The sequence below is a fragment of the Sapajus apella genome, unplaced genomic scaffold (assembly GCF_009761245.1).
Source record: "Sapajus apella isolate SASKATOON/1434 unplaced genomic scaffold, GSC_monkey_1.0 scaffold53, whole genome shotgun sequence".
Taxonomy (NCBI): Eukaryota; Metazoa; Chordata; class Mammalia; order Primates; family Cebidae; genus Sapajus; species Sapajus apella.
The window spans coordinates 12,371,772-12,390,331 of NW_022436993.1; the positions used below are offsets into that span (position 1 = coordinate 12,371,772).

General features: G+C 40.4%; 1 protein-coding gene across 1 annotated transcript in view; it reads left to right on the forward strand.

Moving 5' to 3' along the window:
- ITGA8 (integrin subunit alpha 8) overlaps positions 1-18,560 on the forward strand; it is a 190,721-nt gene that overhangs the window by 156,986 nt on the left and 15,175 nt on the right. Inside the window, exons 27-28 of the mRNA XM_032243982.1 lie at positions 5,303-5,416; positions 16,793-16,894. Of these exons, the coding sequence (XP_032099873.1) occupies positions 5,303-5,416; positions 16,793-16,894 (216 nt within the window). The remainder of the gene's footprint in view (positions 1-5,302; positions 5,417-16,792; positions 16,895-18,560) is intronic.

The window sequence follows — 18,560 nt, forward strand, 5'->3', positions numbered from 1 at the left end:
AGAACTTACAGTATAATTTAAAAAAATAAAATAAAGACATCTATAGAATTCTAGTATGCAGTACTAATGGGAGAAGCCCTCTGAAAAACCAATGTCCAAACCTATGCAGAACTGATCATTTGAAAACTCAAAGTTCACGTATGTTTTTTAATTCCACTTCAGGGTATGCCTCATGAGTACACTGAGACGGTAGAGATCAATAACTATATATCTTTTGAAAATTGTGTATATTTGTGTTGCAGGGTCTATTTTTTCCCATCTATTGTTTCTCTTTAAATAGTGTTGATGTAAGATAATTTTAAACTTCCGAATATCATAGAAACTTACTCTCATATCATAAACAAAGGGCTAATCTTACTAATAAATAAGTAGCTCCTTAAAAGTATATCAGAGGCCAGGCACAGTGGCTCACAGCTATAATCTCAACACTTTGGGAGGTCAAGGCATGAGGATGACTTGAACTTAGAACTTTGAGGTTACAGTAAGCTCTGATTATCCCACTACACCCCAGCCTGAGACAGAGAAAAACACATGTTTCAAAAAAAGAATATCAGGAAAAGATCAATATTCTAATATAAAAATAGACAATATGTGAAAAGTATTACATATTGTAATAGTATATAAAATATTATATTTATATAATATAAAAATGACTAACAGTCATTTGTGTTTTGATTTTTTTTTGTTTTTATCCATGTAGAGAGTTTTAACTTTTTAGTTAAAGTGACTAATTTGTGCTTTGTGGTTTCTGGTGTTTGAATAAAATGTTAAATGATCATTAAAAAAAAAAAAAGAAAGAAAGAAACTCTCAGATGAAGGCTAAGGCAGTACTTGATTTCCATATCTGGTTTTGTTAACACATATATTACTCTCTCTCTTATTTCTTCAAAAATTGCAAATCCTATGCCTCCCCATGTCCTGGAGTCAAAACAACTCTGGATAGAAAGTGATTATGCAAAGTTTATTCTAAAATCAAAAGTGAAATAAGCCCTCCTACAGTTTTTATTTAGTTAAAAACAACTTACTGAATCAGATTTCTGATGAGGAATTTGAAAGTGCAAAATGCCAACATCCTGTGTTGGGATCATAATTTCCAATTTGCATGGGAAAAATTTGTATCTACAACATTGAAAAATAATTTCTCCTCTGCCTAAGAATATCCTCCCCTTTCTCGCCCTGGGGCCCCCGCTGTTTCTGTAGCTATCACCTCCGTCTCCTCCTCTCCAAACTTTCCTGTCTTCCCTTTCATTGCTCAGCTTCTAGCCACCTTGCCTTTCTTAACGCCTCTTCAGCATTTGATACTATTGGCCACTTCCTAAAACTCTCACATCTCTTAAACTCCCCCCAAAACATCCCCTCCTGGTTCTCTTTCTGCCATTTGGATGGCCCCTTCTTAAAAATTCTCTTCTAAGATTGCTCTCTGCCCGTCCTTTCAATGCTCCTGTGCCTCAGGATTCCATCCCAGTCCCCTGCCCTTCTCTCCTATCCATTTAATTTTTTGCATGATCATATTTCCAGTCCTTCCTTGGTGCCTCCTGTCATCTCAACCCTCCCTTACTGCATTCAAGCCTTAAAGGCATGATCTGGATGTCTAAGAGCCACCCCAGTCCTCACTTGCCCAAAACCCTTGTCTCCATGACTCCCCAAATGTGTCTCCTCTCTAGAATCCCCAGTCTCAGTATTGCCAGCACCCGTCCATCCCACGCTTCTCAAAAGAGCACTCTCCATGCAACCTGTGTAGTCATCATGTCTCTAATCTATTTTCTAAACTTCTCCAAATTTTATCTTCCTCTCTCCATTCTACTGCCTCCATTCAGCTTTCAGCATCACTCACCAGGGGCTCTTGTAACGGGCCCCTGTCACCCTCTGCCACCTACTCTTCCCTCTCTCTTCTCTTTCCTCTCATATTACCCATCCCTCTAAAATACAAACCTGATCAATACCCCTGGATTTGAAAACATCACAGACTCCCCAGCGCTTTCTGAATAAAATCTAAACTCCTTAGTATGCGTAGGAAGACTCTTCGTGTAGACTTTCTCTCATTGCTATCTTATTTCCATCTGTCCATCTCATCCTCATAGACCGTGCCCTTCCCTTTCTTGAGCATTTCCTGGTCTTGTACAACAGAACCATGGGCCAGACCTCCCATTCTGCTAGGTGACCTACCATTCATACTCTTCATGGCTCATTCCAAGAATCATCTTCTCCAGAACCCTCCAACAGAGCTGGCTAACTGGGATTCCCATCTGCAGGGAGTCTGCAACTCCCGACCTTGATGCCCCTCTTGCCTCAAAGGGAGGGATTAGCGGTATGCTGCGTGTCAGCCATGGAGCACAGGTCAACATGAGAGTCCTTGAAAGGACCACAAACTACAGAGTTTTGAGAATTCCTTTTCCTGCTGTGGGCACCTATATTAGTCCATTTTCATGCTGCTGATAAAGACATACCCAAGACTGGGTTATTTATAAAGAAAAAGAGGTTTAATGGACTAATAGTTCCACATGGCTGGAAAGGCCTCACGATCATGGTAGAAGGCAGAAGACATGTCTTACGTGGTGGCAGTCAAGCAGAGAATGAGAGCCATTAGAAAGAGGAAAATCCTTATAAAACAATCAGATTTCAGGAGACTTATTCACTACCATGAGAACAGTATGTGGGAAACCACCCCCATGATTCAGTCATCTCCCACTGGGTCCTTCCCATAACACGTAGGAGTTATGGGAGCTACAATTCAAGATGAGATTTGGGTGGGGACACAGCCAAACCATATCAGCACCTCAGCACCCAACTCTAGTAGCCCAAGGACAGCCCATTCACCTGCCTTTGGAAATGTTCTGTAGGAATTGAACCTTACAGCAATTTATCAGATAATATATTACTAAACCCATTGCAGAGAATTCTAAGGATCTTGAAAAAGGTTCTTAGGGTAATATATTCCTTGGATTATTCTATGTTATATCCATTTCATTAAAATGAAATGTCGCAGTCAACTACTTCACATAATATCCAATACATTGATTTTTATTGAGCACTAATAGGCCAATGTTGAGTGCTTGAGATATGAAAAATGAATAAGCATGGGCCACAAGATAAAATTAAATCCGTGAGGGAGTACAATTAGCAAAGTATCATTCTGTGCACGGCACACAGAAAATTATGGTTATGATGTGTTCATTTCCATGCTGGAATCTGATTAGAAAATCTGATTTGAGGCCAAGCATGGTGGCTCATACCTGTATTCCCAACACTTTAGAAGGCCGAGCCAGGTGGATCACCTGAGGTCAGGAGTTCGAGACCAGCCTGCCCAACATGGGGAAACCGTGTCTCTACTAAAAATACAAAAATTAGCCGGGCATGGTGGCAGGTGCCTATAATCCCAGCTACTCAGGAGGCTGAAGCAGGAGAATTACTTGAACCTGGGAGGTGGAGGTCGCAGTGAGCCCAGATCGCACCATTGCACTCCAGCCTGAGTAACAAGAGCAAAACTCTGTCTTTAAAAAAAAAAAAAAAAAAAGAAAGAAAAGAAAATCTGATTTGATAGATAGAATGTCATTATAATGAATCCTTTCCAGGAACATGCATTTCTTTTTTTTTTTTTTTTTCCCATTTATTTATTTTATTGCATTTTAGGTTTTGGGGTACATGTGAAGAACATGCAAAATTGTTGCATAGGAACACACGTGGTAGTGTGATTTGCTGCCTTCCTCCCCATCACCTACATCTGGCATTTCTCCCCTTGCTATCTCTCCCCAGCTTCCCACCCCCCACCGTCCCTCCCCTATTTCCCCCCAACTGACCCCAGTGTGTAGTGCTCCCCTCCCTGTGTCCATGTGTTCTCATTGTTTAACACCCGCCTATGAGTGAGAACATGCGGTGTTTGATCTTCTGGTCTTCTGTCAGTTTGCTGAGAATGATGGTTTCCAGGTTCATCCATGTCCCTACAAAGGACCCAAACTCGTTTTTGATGGCTGCATAATATTCCATGGTGTATATGTGCCACATTTTCCCTATCCAGTCTATCGTCGATGGGCATTTGGGTTGGTTCCAGGTCTTTGCTATTGTAAACAGTGCTGCAATGAACATTCGTGTACACGTGTCCTTATAGTAGAACGATTTGTAATCCTTTGGATATATACCCAGTAATGGGATTGCTGGGTCAAATGGAATTTCTATTTCTAGGTCCTTGAGGAATCGCCACACTGTCTTCCACAATGGTTGAACTAATTTACACTCCCACCAACAGTGCAAAAGTGTTCCTATTTCTCCACATCCTCTCCAGCATCTGTTGTCTCCAGATTTTTTAATGATCGCCATTCTAACCGGCGTGAGATGGTATCTCAGTGTAGTTTTGATTTGCATTTCTCTGATGACCAGTGATGATGAGCATAGGAACATGCATTTCTAATGTTAAAGGTTCTTCATCATATGCTAGGCAATTCTAGAAATTGGTTTAAAAAACAGCCTAATGAGGCTAGGCACAGTGGCTCATGCCTGTAATCGCAGCACTTTGGGAGGCTGAGGCAGGTGGATCACCTGAGGTCTGGAGTTCAAAACCATCCTGGCCAACATGGTGAAACCCCATTTCTACTAAAAATACAAAAAATTAGCCGAGTGTGGTGGTGGGTGTCTGTAATTCCAGCTACTTGGGAGGCTGAGGCAAGAGAATCGCTTAAACCAAGGGGGCAGAGGTTGTAGTGAGCTGAGATTGCACCATTGCACTCCAGCCTGGGTGACGAGAGCAAAGCTCTGTCTCAAAAAAAAAAAAAAAAAAAAAAGCCAGATGAATGAAAGATGCAGATAACCCTTCTTTATAACCAGGAAATAATTTAGACAGAAGAATATTATGGAACAAATGTATATCAATGGGTCAGTAACTGTAGGTCTTTGAGATAAAAAGGGCTCAGGGGCCTTCTTCTGCAACCCCTTCCAGACTTGCTGAACACAGCATCAGGTATTGTGAATATCTGTGAGCAGTGTCTTCCCTGGTTCTGAGGAAATGAAACAGAACAATTCAGTCACTGCTGCAGAAAGATTGTTTTAAAGTCGTTAGAAAAGAGCTCAAATTTTATTGTATTTTGTATGTTGTACTTTGTGTTCCATTTTATCTCTATATTACCACTAAAGTTGATACATCCTTGCCACTAAACTGTGTTTTCTTGGTTTCTTGATTGTTGCATTTATTGTTCTTTATTTAAATTAATAATTTATTATAAGGAAATAGAATATAAATAAGCTAACTTCAGTATTCAGTCTCTACCATGATTTAAAGACTCTGATGTGTTCCCACTGCTGTTGTTTGCAGAACTGTACAAATATCGAGTGTTTACAAATCTCCTGTGCAGTGGGACGACTCGAGGGAGGAGAAAGTGCAGTCCTGAAAGTCAGGTCACGATTATGGGCCCACACGTTCCTCCAGGTAAGAAACACCCACAGAAGCACATACACACTGCTCACTAGGAACTGCTTCACAAAAGCCCAGTGGGAAGTCTTTTCATAAAGATTTCTAATTTAACACTTTGGGAGTCTGAGGCAGGTGGATTACTTGAGGCCAGGAGTTAGAGACCAGCCTGGCCAACATGATGAAAACCCATCTCTACTAAAAATACAAAAATTAGCCAGTCATAGTGGTGAACACCAGTGGTCCCAGCTACTTGGGAGGCTGAGGCACAAGAATCCCTTGAACCTAGGAGACAGAGGTTGCAATGAGCCAAGATTGTGCTACTGCACTCCAGCCTGGGTGACAAAGTGAGATGTTGCTTCAAAAAAAAAAAAAAGATTTTTAATTAAAAAATTATTTTTATTTAATTTTTTATTTTAAAATTTTTCCATTTTCTTAAAACTTGAATTTTAAATTTAAAACTTTTTAATGTTTTTTTAATGTAAAAGTTTTCATTTAAAAAAATATTTTAAAGAAAATTTATGTGGAGGAGTTGAGTAAGATGAACTGGTCCTTTTTTCCAGCAGGTGAAGACAGTTTAAATATCCTGAGTTCCTAAGACCTCGATAGTAGATTCAGAAAATATACTTAGTGCACTGTTACATAGCTAGTGTTGGGTACAGTAACTATTGTTCAGTGGCAGCCTGGTGAGTCTGAGAACATAATTCAAGACATATATGTCCAGAGAAGTTAAAATAGAAATCAATTTAGAAGGGCAAAGGGAGGTTGTTCTAGAAAGTTCCTCTTGTCAGGTCATCCTGAAGCATGAGCTCCAACCTTAGCCAAGCTCCAGGTATGTGCTATGATTTACAGATTATGCACCACTCATGTTATCACCTCTGCATCCCACAACAGCCAGGGATCATTCCATTGATTGTGTGCTCTGTCACCCAGGCTGGAGTGCAATGGTGCAATATTGGCTCTTTGCAACTCCCTCCTCCCAGGTTCAAGCAATTCTGCTACCTCAGCCTCCCAAGTAGCTGAGACGACAGGCGTGCACCACCATGCCCGGCTAATTTTTGTATTTTTGGTAGAGATGGGGTTTCGCCATGTTGGCCAGGCTGGTCTCAAACTCTTGACCTCAGGTGATCCACCTGCCTTGGCCTCCCAAAGTGCTGAGATTACAGGGGTAAGCCACTGCACCTAGCCAACTGTGTGCATTTTAAAAGTTTAAAATTTAGTTTATGCTAAGAAAATGAGAGTTTCCTTTTGGAAAGCATTGTTTATTTAAATGATTCTACTGTGTTACAACCTTATTGTTTGGGGAAGAGTTTTTTTTTTTAAAATCCTAAGTTAACTCTTACCACATCTGCACATTCTTGCTCACATTTTAACTACTAAACAAACTCATTTGGTTTATTGTGCCTTGAAAAATCAAAGAGTCAACTTCCTTGGAGTCTAGTTATAAATATAGAATTTTAATCTCTAGATTTTTATGTTTTCTATGATTTAATATGCTTCTATAGTCTCATCAATCTTGTTTTTGCTTTTAAAATAAACATAAGGAAAATTAAAGTTTTTTTTTTAAAGGTCATTATGAAGCCATCTCCCCTCCCTTCCCTTTCCTCCCTTTCTTCCCTTCCTTCCCTTTCTTCCCTTCCTTCCTGCCTCTTTCCTTTCTTTCATTTTTTTATTTTTTTCATTTCTTTTTTCTTTTATTTCTTTCTCTTTCTTTTCTTTCTTTCTCTCTTTTTCTCTCCTTCCTCTTCCTTCCTTCCTTCCTTCCTTCTTTCTTCCCTTCCTTCTTTTCTTACTTTTCTCCTAAGGCAGAGTTTTTCAATCTCTACACTATTAACATTTTGGACCAGATCATGCTGTGTTGTTCGGAGCCACCCTGGGCATTACAAGATATTTAGCAGCATCCCTGGCCTCTATCTAGTAGGTATCAGCAGCACCCTTACCCCAGGTATGACAACCAAAATTATCTCCAGATATTACCAGTGTCCTCGGGGGACAACATCATCCCATTTTGAACCGCTGACCTAAGGAGAGGCACAGTGCCCAATTTATATGACTCTTTTTAAAATAAAACCGTTATATATTCATTCACTCAACAAATATGTAGGGAGGACCTACTCTGTGCCAAGGGCTGCTTCAGGGTCTAGTTATAGGAGAAATAGCTGTGAACAAAACAGACAAAGCACCTGCCTTCACAGAGATGTTATCTCAGGGGAGGGAGTCAGACACTGAGCAGGTAAACCAATGCATCGGTGCCAGGAAGGAAGTAGAATGGGGTGGTGAGATCAGGGTAGTGGGATAAAGATTAGAGAGCGGGGCTGCTTCTGCAGGTAGGATGGGCAGAGGAGAGCCCTAGGAGGAGGTGCTATGGAACCGAGATCTGAGACGGGAAGACCTGCAGGCAGAGCTCGACAGAAAACAACCGCAGTGCCAAGGCCCTGAGGCCAGCACACTTTAGAACTGTTCAAATAATAAATGGAGACCAGCATGTCTGTATTACTGCAGATGAGACAGACATTATAGGAATTACATGCCATAGACAGGAGCCTGGAATTTAGTCTAAGTGCAATGGACCACACAAAGTTAATCTAAGAAGTGATGTGACAATTAGGTTTTTTAGAGAATAGGAGTAAATAAATTAATACATACTCTAACAAAGCAATGCTACACAGTAATAAAAAGGAATGAATTAGACACATTGGCATGGATGAATCTCAGGAACATAATATTGAGTTTTAAAGTCAAGTCAATTATGATTACATTTATATAAAGCTCAAAAAAAAAAAAACCAAAAAAAACAGGCAACCTAAGCAGTAGGTTGGTAGAACTTTAAAGGAAAACAAGGAAATGAAAGCACAAAATTCAAGAGAGTAGTAAGTAGCCTCTTAGAGTAGAAGACATTTAGCAAGAAACAAAGAGAATGTTTCAAAGGTACTTACTTGTAATGTTTCATTAAAGTCAGGGGTAGGCATATTCAACTTGGCTTCTTTCTCTATCATCATATGCTATAAATGATATATGTTTACTCAGCATCTAATAAAACAGCTTTGAAAGGGCAATATTGGAAACACTGGGTTTGAAAGCTACTGCAGTAGTCCAGAGGGAAATGGTGTTGAGTTAATCTAGAGCAAAACAGTGAAGCAAGTACAGTATAGCAAGGTATGAGTCTGGATTAATTTTGGAGAAAAAAATCAATCCAGACTCATACCTTGCTATACTTGTTGAATTTATTGTGAGAAAATGAGATAAAGAGAGGAATCAAGACTGACTCCAAGGTTTTTTTGCCTAAGCCAAATGGTGAGGAAGACTTGGAGGAATACTGTTTCGGGAGAGGAAACCAAGAGGTCTGTTCTGAACAGTGTTTTAGTTATCTATTGCTGCATAACAAATTTCCCCAAAACCTAGCAGCTTAAAACAATGGACATTCACCCTGTCTCCCTGAGTCTGGAATCTGGCTATGGTTTAGCTGAGTGATTCTGGTTCAGTGTATCTCCTGAAGTTACAGCTGAGACGTTAGTTGGGGCTGAGATGTCAGTCATCTGAAGGTTTGAGTGGGGCTGGAGGCTCTGTTCACAACATGGCTCGGAGACATGCACAGCAGGCCTTACCATGTGGCCCCCTCCACGGCGGTGGTTGAGCAATCTCCTAACATGGTGACTAGCTTCCCCCAGGCAAGTGAGCCAGGAGACAGCAAAGCTCTTATATCTTTCATGGCCTAGCCGTGAAAGCCACTTTCTGTCATTTCCACAGTGTCCTATCATTTGCACATATCAGCCATATTCATTCAGTAGGAGAGGTACCCACACAAGGGTCTGAATACCAGAAGGGAAGAATCCCTGGTGGCCACCTTGGAGAGTTGCTACCACTGATCATTAACCAACTCTTGAATTTCCTACTTTTAGATGAAATTTGTCTGAAAGCATAAACTATAAATCCTGTTTTTCTCTAGTCAGATGAAAGCTGGAAGTAAGTTATATTACTGTGATCAATAGATTAGTTTCTTAGGGCTGATGCAACAAAGGACCAGAAACTAAGTGGCTTAACACAACAGAAATGTACTCTCTTAAAGTCCATAACCAGAAATCTGAAACCAATGTGTCGGCAGGGTTGGTTCCTTCTGGAGGCTTTGAGGAATAAACTATCCCGTGCCTCCCTCCAAGTTTTTTTGGTTTTTGTGGGGGTTTTTTGTTCTTTGGGGTTTTTTTGTTCTTTTTTTTTTTTTTTTTCTTTTTTTTGGTGGAGACAGGGTCTCACTATGTCATTCAAGCTGGGATGAAGTGGTGCAATCATAGCTCACTGCAGCCTTGAACTCCTGGGCTCAAGCAACCCTCCCACCTCAGCTTCCTGAGTAGTTGGGACTATAGGTGCCTGCCACCATGCCAGGCTCAGTTTTTAATTATTTCTGTAGAGGTGATATCTTGCTCTATTGCCTAGGCTGATGTCTAACTCCTGGCCTCAAGCAATCTTCTTGCCTTGGCCTCTCGAATCCATGCGCTTATGGGCATGAATCACCAGGACTGGCACCTCCTAGCTTCTGGTGGTTTCCAGTAATCCTGGTCATTCAGTGGCTTGTAGACTATCACTCTACTTTCCTCCCATCTCCCATCACCTTCTCCTCTGAGTCTCTGTGTCCCTGTGTCTTCTATTTTTTATAAGGACACTCTTACTGGATTTAGAGCCTATGCTAATCCCAGTACAATCTCATCTCAAGCCTTACCTTAATTAAATCTGCAAAGACTATTACTCCAAACAAGGTCATATAATGAGATTCTAAGTGGACATGAATTTGGGGACGACATTATTCAACCCCTTACAATCAATAATCTTCCATCCCCACTAGCAAAGCCTGACTCTGTTTTGTCACAGTATTGCACAAATTTCTTTAATCTAGTTAATTTGCTCCTTAAAATACTTCACTAAACTTACTTGTATGAGAGGGAAGTAATGAATTAGGGTTTCAGTTGTTTTTGTTATGACTGTTTACTACACACATATTCCATCTACTCTCAGACATTATCACTAATTGGGCAAAATTCTGAACCAGAAGAGTGCAGATGCCCTTGGAGTTTTGGTAAATATTGGCAAAAGTGTATGTGTAAACACAGGGGTGAGCATGTTTTTGAATTTCATGAATGTGAAAACTGCCTGTTAGCAAAGTGATGTGCAAGAAACTACAGACATACATTAAATTCAAGTTCTAGGAGCAATGACCGTAATTGAAACTAGACAGAGTCTCTTTTCCCTCCCTTTGGTGGATACCAGGTCAGGTCAGGATGCAGGGGCTCAGCTCCATTCCTGCCTGGTTGTGTTCAGCCGCTTAACTTTCATGGGGCTCAAGTTCCTCATTTGTGAAATGAAGAGATTGGACTAAAGGCTCCTTTTATGCCTGAAAATTCACTGATTCTATGGGTAGCTCACATGTAATTTATGGTGTTTATTCTATTTGGCTTAAGCCAGCAAGAACTCTGTATGCTGTCTACTTTTGTGTTGTGTTGATGCTTTGGTTGACTGAGAGCAGACTACATCTAAATGGCTCTTTATGCTTAAGGAACAGCCAGCCAGTCTTTCCAAAGAGGCCCATTTGTCTGCAAATAGGTTACTACTGAGTGCTTTCCATGTAACTAGGCACCATGTTACATGCTTATATATGAATGACTCATTTAACTCTTAAAGCAATCCCATGGGACGTGTATTATTATTGTCAGCTGCATTTCACAGATAAGCAAACTGAAACAGAGATTATGTGGGCTTCCCAAGTCACATAGATAGTAAGAGGGAGAATGTTGAGCTTTTACCCTATGTATGTTACTAAGCTAGACTGCTGAACTAAAGATTACTATAGCAGCCTCTGTAGACTTTATATTACGATCACTGTACTACAGATGGCTAAACTATTTACTCCTATATTATGAATGACTATACTATAACTACTATAAAGGTTTTAAATACCATGTATTAAACTTTTTCAAGATATTTAAATAGTATAGCATGCTATTTCTGAATCAAAAAAACAAAATCTTTTGATTCTTGAATTATACTGTCCAATACAGTAGTAACAGTCACATATGACTATTTAAAGTATTTCAATTCGACCAAAATTTAAAATTCATTTCCCCAGTCTCACTGATGACATCTTAAGTATTTAAGAGTCATAGCTCGTGGCTACTGCACTGGTCCATGACGATTAAGAGCATTTCTCTTCTTGAAGAAAGTTCTATGGGGCAGTACTGTTTTAGAATGTTAGGAAAGTATATTTCCATTTAAAATTGCAGGATTCGATCACACAATCAATTATTATATCTATGAATGTTGATCTGGATTGTGTTTAATATTAGCTTTGTGACTTTCCTTATATCCCCTCATAAAGTAAGAGTTAGGCCCCCTTTCCCCCATAACAGTGTCATTGGCCACCTCAAAAGGCAAAACCTCTATAAGGAATCTACTTTTCCTTAAGTGGGAGGTTACAGGTTTGAATAAACACGACAGCCTCCTGCTTGCTCTCCTGAGTAGGGAGCAAAGGCAGCAAAATGATGTGATATGTAGACCAAGGGGCAGAATGTACTGCCTTTACTTCAAAACTTAGATATAAGCATGAACCATACAAGTAAACTTTTGGGTTCGGATCTGCTGAGTGAATAAAATATTGAAATTCTGCCGTATGCAATGAAAAAAAAAACAAAAAAACTTGTGAGGTTAAGAAGTTGTTTTGGGAAGGGAAGTGGAGGAATCTTCCCAAAAATATATCTGTAGCTGACACCAGAGGGTAAGCTCCTCAAGTGCAGGAGGAATGTTTTCTTGTCTTTGAATCTTCTTCCCAGCCCTTGTATCACCTGACACAAGATACTACTCATGATGTCTTAATGAATGAAAAATCTCAGGCCAAATGCTAGCCTTGGCTTGTCTACAAGTCCTTGTAGATTTAGAATGAAAGCAGTCAAACTAACAAATGAGATCACAACAAATTATCCCTCATGGCCTATGGCGAGTGACCCAGGAAGCAGCTGATATTCTGGAAATGTAAAAGCTTGTGATACCTTTGAACAAAAGGAACCAAAAGTGCTTTTTGATGCCTTTCTCTGGGGTCTCTGGAAATGCCACCTTGATGGCTTGGTTTGAGATGCAAAAGTAATGCAGGACAGGTGAACCCCAAAATTCGGGCTTAGCCCGTAAGCATTCTTGGCTTCGTTCAGGAATGAATTTAAGCAACTTTATATTGCCTTTTCAGATGACAGATGACACTGCTATGGGGCAAAAGGGGCTTCATTCGTACTTTAAGAGAGGAGGTAAGGAAAGTCACAATCTTAAACAACAACGTTTTATTGAACTGGACCTGCTCCACGAGGAGCGGGCTAACTCCTAGGCAGCATGCCCAGAGCTGGACTTGGTGGACCCTTCGCAACTCTATTTATATCCACTTATACCCATGTTCAATTATATGCAACTTAAGGGGTGGGTGAGTGCAAACTGAAGGGCAAGTTATTCAGAACTTTCTAGGAAAGGGGTGGTAACTTCCAGGTTGTTGCCATGGAAAGGGGTGGTAACTTCTGGGTTGTTGCCATGGAAAGGGGCAGTAACTTCTGGGTTGTTGCCATGGCATTTGCAAACTGTCATGGTGCTGGCAGGAGTGTCTTATGCTGATGAGCAATGAGGGCAGCTAGGGATTGCTTTAGTAGCTATTGGCTGCCTTCAGCCACTTTCTTCCCTTCATCCTGTCTGTACCAGGTCTTGTGTTAGTCATCAGGGTTGGGACCAGAAAAGAAGTCCTGCTGGTCCCATAGCTCAAAAGCACAGGTGCAGCCAGGAATGCACCTATGCTGACATCTGTGGCCAGCCAGCCCATTCAGCAGAATAATCTTCTGTGAGGAATTTTGGCTCATGTTTGTGATAACATTTGGCTTTTCTCCCAAATTCTTGTACCTCATCCTCCCTCGAGCCACAAGCTGTTCTGATTTAGTGAGTTTAGCAAAGACTTCTTGCATTTTAGGCAGAGGCGAGCATCTCATTTTCTTACATCTCTCAAACTGAAACCCTCCAGGTTGAGATGAGGCTTCCAAACTGAGGAGAGAACATGGATTGAACTGGAGGCTGCTACGTTAAGTGAAATAAGCCAGTGCAAAAATGCATCATAGAGACAGCCAGTGAGCTACAAACCACGGTTTAAATGATGCAGTAATGACAGAGGAGCAAGGCATTTTCTGGGGATTAATAGCTAGCTGGGGCAAGACAAAGGTCCACAATATTGCCAAGGGATATTAACCCCAGCTGGTGTTTCAATTCTAAATTGCCTACAATATGGCAGTGATTGCTATTACATGAGTAGATTGCTGTATGGGAGAGGAGATTATTTTGAACATAAGAATAATATCATTGTTATGTAAAGAGCACAACTGGAAGCATTTAACTTTGGATGTGGAATCACTATGACAACTCTGCCCATAATTGCTTTTCAAGGGTTATTAAATACTCACCTGTGCCATGCCTCTGACCTGCAATGCAGGACTTAGGTATCTTTGATGCTGACTCTGCTGATCAGTCTAATAAGCAACACTTTCCATTCCTTGGAGCTCCAGAGCATTCTTTAAAAGTGAAGAAGATGCACTTTTTTTTTTCCTTCCAAAAAGGGTGGAAGAAACCTTGCTATGGGAGAATACATTTAAAACAAAGAGCAGATTGATCCAGGAGAGGTGATGTTACAGGCTGTTTGCCTACCTCATGATTTGTTAGTGCAACAGGCTACATCTGTGCACATGTCTGAATTGCAGAGGTGAGAGCATGTCAATATCCCTTTCACATGGACTGTAGCCCTCACTTTATGTTACTACCCCCCTTTACAACTTCCTGAACTCTTTAGTTAAAGGGAGAAAGGGTGTCCAATTCAATAATAGAAAGATCTTTCATAATTGGCAACAAATGGATGGTACATGGAGCGGGAGAGTCGTCAAATGACCAAAGCATTAAATGTGTTTATTCACCCTTCATTCATGTGGTCAGACATCCATATTGATTAAGCTCTCCTGTGCACATTGCTCTAGAGTCTGTAGAAGATATAGACATTATATTCAATGGAATATGCCTTCCATTTTTGTATCATCTAGCTGGGGAGAAAAGTAATGGAGAAAAATTAAAAATTAAACAATGTGAACCTTCCAAAAAATATGTCAGATACAGTCTCATCTCGGACTTACTGAATCAGTCTCTGAGACTGCTCTCAGGTATGTCTGAAGTTCAGCAAAGCAGAGCGGTTTGTGAACCACAAGAAATGACGGTTCAGATTGGTGATGAGGCTAGGCATGGTGACACATGCCTGTAATGCCAGCACTTTGGGAGGCTGAGGCAGGAGGATCACTTGAGGTCAGGAATTCAAGACCAGCCTGGCCAACATGGTAATACCCTGACTCTACTTAAAAAATACAAAAATTAGCTGGTGTGGTGGCGTGAGCCTGTAGTCCCAGCTACTTGGGAGGCTAAGGCAGGAGAATCACTTGAAGGGACCCAGGAGGCAGGGGTTGCAGTGAGTGAAGACCAACACCACTGCACTCCAGCCTTGGCAACAGAGGAAGGGCAAAGGAAGGAATTGAAAGAAAACTCCCTTAGAGATACATGTTAATCCATATTCTACATCCTAGAGTTCAAATGCCATCTATGATGCATAAGAAACTTTCCTATTTATAAATACAGAATCTGTAAGAACAACACATTCCATCTAGAAGGCTTTTCATGCAGAGATGGGGTTTTCAAACTATTTGCTTATCAAAGACATGACTTCAAGAACAGTAATATTTTCTATCGATTCTCTATTGAACTTGGAGATTGAAGAAAACTTCTTCATTGGAGGTTTGGGAGCATGGAAATACATTTGAGAATATAATTATAATCCTTACACACAAGATATAATTACTAGAATTTCTCTTGTTTCTATCAGTCAGGATGGCAAGGAAATTAGATGGAAATCACCAGGTATACACAAGATTTTATGAGCAAAAATTCCTGAATTTTATAAAAACACTCCTCAAACAAACAAAAATCCAACTTTTAGTTAAAATGGAAATGCCAAGAGAGAAGCGCACATTAGGATCACATCCAAAAAAGAATTTTCCCAAATGAGTAGGGTTATTTATTCCACAGGGTAGGAGTACAAAGAAAGAAACATCCAAAGATATGGTAAGTTTAAGTATATAAAAGTTATATGCTAAGTCCTGCCTTTACCATGTAGAGGGAAAAGGGTTTAAATAATGGAGGGAAAAAAAATCCACTATAGGGGAAAAAAACTTTGTAAAAAATATTTAAACACAATTATTACAGTTCAACAATTGGACTGGACTCATGAGGCCCAAGAAACCCTGTTGTGGGTCTTGTGTAAATTGTGAAATGTAATACTTTTTTTTTTTTTTGAGACGGAGTTTCATTCCTGTTACCCAGGTTGGAATGCAGTGGCAGCTCACTGCAACCAGTGCCTCCTGAGTTCAAGCCATTCTCCTGCCTAAGCCTCCTGAGTAGCTGGGATTACAGGCACCTGCCACCACACCCAGCGAATTTTTTTTCTTATATTTTTAGTAGAGATGGGGTTTCATCATGTTGGCCAGGCTGGTCTCAAACTCCTGACCTTAGGTGATCTGCCTGCCTCAGCCTCTCAAAGTGCTGGGATTACAGGTATGAGCCACCATGCTCGGCCAATACATTTCTTTATAACTTACTGCCAGTTTCTCTTCTAAAATATTTCCCTCTATCTGATAAGAATTTGGTAACCCATCATGTCTCTCCTTTTTCCTTCACTAGCAATAACTATGTTAATTCTTTGCTTACTCCTTTTTAGGACTCTGATTTTCTGTTTTTATTTTAACCTTATTATACACAGTCTTTAATTAATGAGACAAATTCTCCTTAGAAATAGGAAGGAGATAAATGGATGGATGGATGGATGGATGGATGGGTGCTTGGATGGATGGGTGGATGTTTAGATAGATGGATGCTTGGATAGATGGGTGGGTGGATGGATGGATGGATGGATGGATGGATGGATGGATGGATGCTTGGATGGATGCATGGATGGATGGATGGATGGACAGATGGATGAATGCCTGGATGGATGGATAGATGGATGGATGGATAGATGTGGGATGGATGGATACATGCTTGGATGGACTGATGGATGCCTGGATGGATGGATGCATGGATGGATGTGGATGGATGCATGGATGGATGGATGCATGCATGCTTGGATGGATGTGCAGGTAGATGGATGAATGCCTGGATGGGAGGAAAAAAGTTAAAACAGAAAATAAGGAAGGAGGAAATCTTGGCTTGAAGTGCAAAACACCAAAAATAATTGGGTGGCTGCCAGTATAACTTTTAAAAGCTTTATATGAAATTTATTAAAATAAATAATTTTACTTTCAGAGAAAAAATGATCCCTATGCACTTGCATCCCTGGTTTCCTTTGAAGTTAAGAAGATGCCTTATAAAGATCAGCCAGCAAAACTCCCAGAAGGAAGCATGGCAGTGAGTATCTTTAAATATATATAGGTACAAACAATTTAATTGAAATCATTGTTTTAATCACTGTTCAGCTTGCGCTAGGCTTTCATGTTTACATTGACTTGAGAAAAGTTTTCCTCTTCAGCTCACTAATTTCTTACATTAGTCTGGAAATTTCCTAGTGCCTTTTGATCTGGTTTTTGAACTTTCAATATAAATGTCTACCCCAAAAAATTACAGGGCAGGACTAATACCATTTTTAAATTAAGACATTTTGTTCAGAGAAATTCAGATAGCAATTATCATTACAATGAAATTGTAATGATTCTTTCATTTTAAACACAGCACAGTGAGTCAAGTAAGAAGGGAAGAAATTCTCTCTTAGGGGGAGTAGGCCATGGAACAGCAGCATGGCTTTGGACAGTCATTTTTTCTTGCTATGCAAAGAACCTTAATTTTGACCTAGAGGGGAATAAAAAAGTCTACTCTGAGCTTCAGTTGAATGAAACATCTTTTTTAAAAATTGAAACTACTAAACATTACTGACACCCAAGTATCTATCACAGAACAACTCTGATCATCCTCTGCAACCCAGCAAGGCCATCCAAAGGGGATGAAGGAATGGATGACGAGACCAGCAGGGATCGTCACCAAAACTCTGCCTTTTCAGTTCTTTGTGAACGTGGTGGGAGACTTGTGAAAAACACAGTGCTCCAAAAAACAATATTAGGATTTCCACCTTCATCCCTTGGTAGTCAGTGGATATTTCCCATCCACAGCTTGAACTCTTGGTCCCCTAAACCTTGTTACTCAAAATGTGATTGCAGATGAACAGCATCAGCATCACCTGGGAGGTTATTAGAAATACAGAAACAGACCTCTCCAGACTCATTGAGTCAGAGTCTGCATTTTATCAAAATCATCAGGGCATTCCTAGGCATGGTGAAGTTTGAGAAGCACTGCTTTGGATGGTATGTAAGTTGATGCTATTGTCATCTCTTTCTAGCCTAGATCATAAACTTAATTGTAACATTGAATCTTTCTAGCCTAGGCTACTTTCAGTAATTTAACCACTTGATTTGTGATTCTCAACCCTGAATATGCTGCAGAATCATCACTCATGCAACTTAAAATAATATATCCATGCTAAGACCTCACCCCCAAATATTGAGCAGGTCAGAGGTGGGACCTTGACACTGTGCTTTAAAGTCTTATGAGGGACAATTCTGCAGTGGAGCCAGGGTTGAGAACGTCTAGAACAGGCAGGTGACCTAGAGGAAAATCCAAGGAATTCAAGATAGAGTCACCTGGGCTTGATCCTGGCTCTGCCTTGCTCTAATTAGGAAACCTTTGGGAAGTCACTTTATCTCCCTGAGACTGTCAACCACATCCACCTGATGAAATTGTTAACAAGATCAGTAAGATTATATGTGTAAAGCTCTAGCATTGTACCTGGAACAAATTAGTCTCAAATCTCAATAAGTGAGAGTAACCCCTCAAAATGTCTCCCCTTCTCTGGCTAAGTCTAGTAAGTCCAAATTGAAAATGGCAATTAAGATTTGCACAGGCCAGGCATGTTGGCTCATGTCTGTAATCCCAGCATTTTGGGAGGCCTATGCGAGGGGATCACGAGGTCAAGTGAAAGAGACCATCCTGGCCAACATGGTGAACCCCCATCTCTACTAAAAAT